At 42.7% G+C, this 234-nt stretch overlaps 1 protein-coding gene across 1 annotated transcript in view; it reads left to right on the forward strand.

The window, feature by feature from the left end:
- Positions 1-234, forward strand: part of CSUI_005837 (lipase maturation factor) — a gene marked incomplete at its 3' end in the record, with an annotated part of 8,894 nt that overhangs the window by 8,467 nt on the left and 193 nt on the right. Inside the window, exon 7 of the mRNA XM_068066005.1 lies at positions 115-181. Within this exon, the coding sequence (XP_067922020.1) occupies positions 115-181 (67 nt within the window). The remainder of the gene's footprint in view (positions 1-114; positions 182-234) is intronic.

Raw genomic sequence — 234 nt, forward strand, 5'->3', positions numbered from 1 at the left:
TCCAGACTTTCTCCTTCTTTTCCGAGCTGTTTGCTGTCTCCTTCACTTCTTGTCCGTCTTCTGCGTAATTATCTCTCTTCTCTTTCCTTGGTGTGTGTGCTTGTTCTCGAAAAGGTTGCTACTCCTTTCTTCATCTTCTTCGGAAGATACGGCAGATGCTGTACATTCTTCTCTTTTCTCTGTAAGCGACTTAGAAGAGAAAGACGAAAAAGAGAGAGAAGAGAAGGAGAAGAA

This window comes from Cystoisospora suis, assembly GCF_002600585.1.
Source record: "Cystoisospora suis strain Wien I chromosome Unknown contig_2843, whole genome shotgun sequence".
Classification (NCBI taxonomy): Eukaryota; Apicomplexa; class Conoidasida; order Eucoccidiorida; family Sarcocystidae; genus Cystoisospora; species Cystoisospora suis.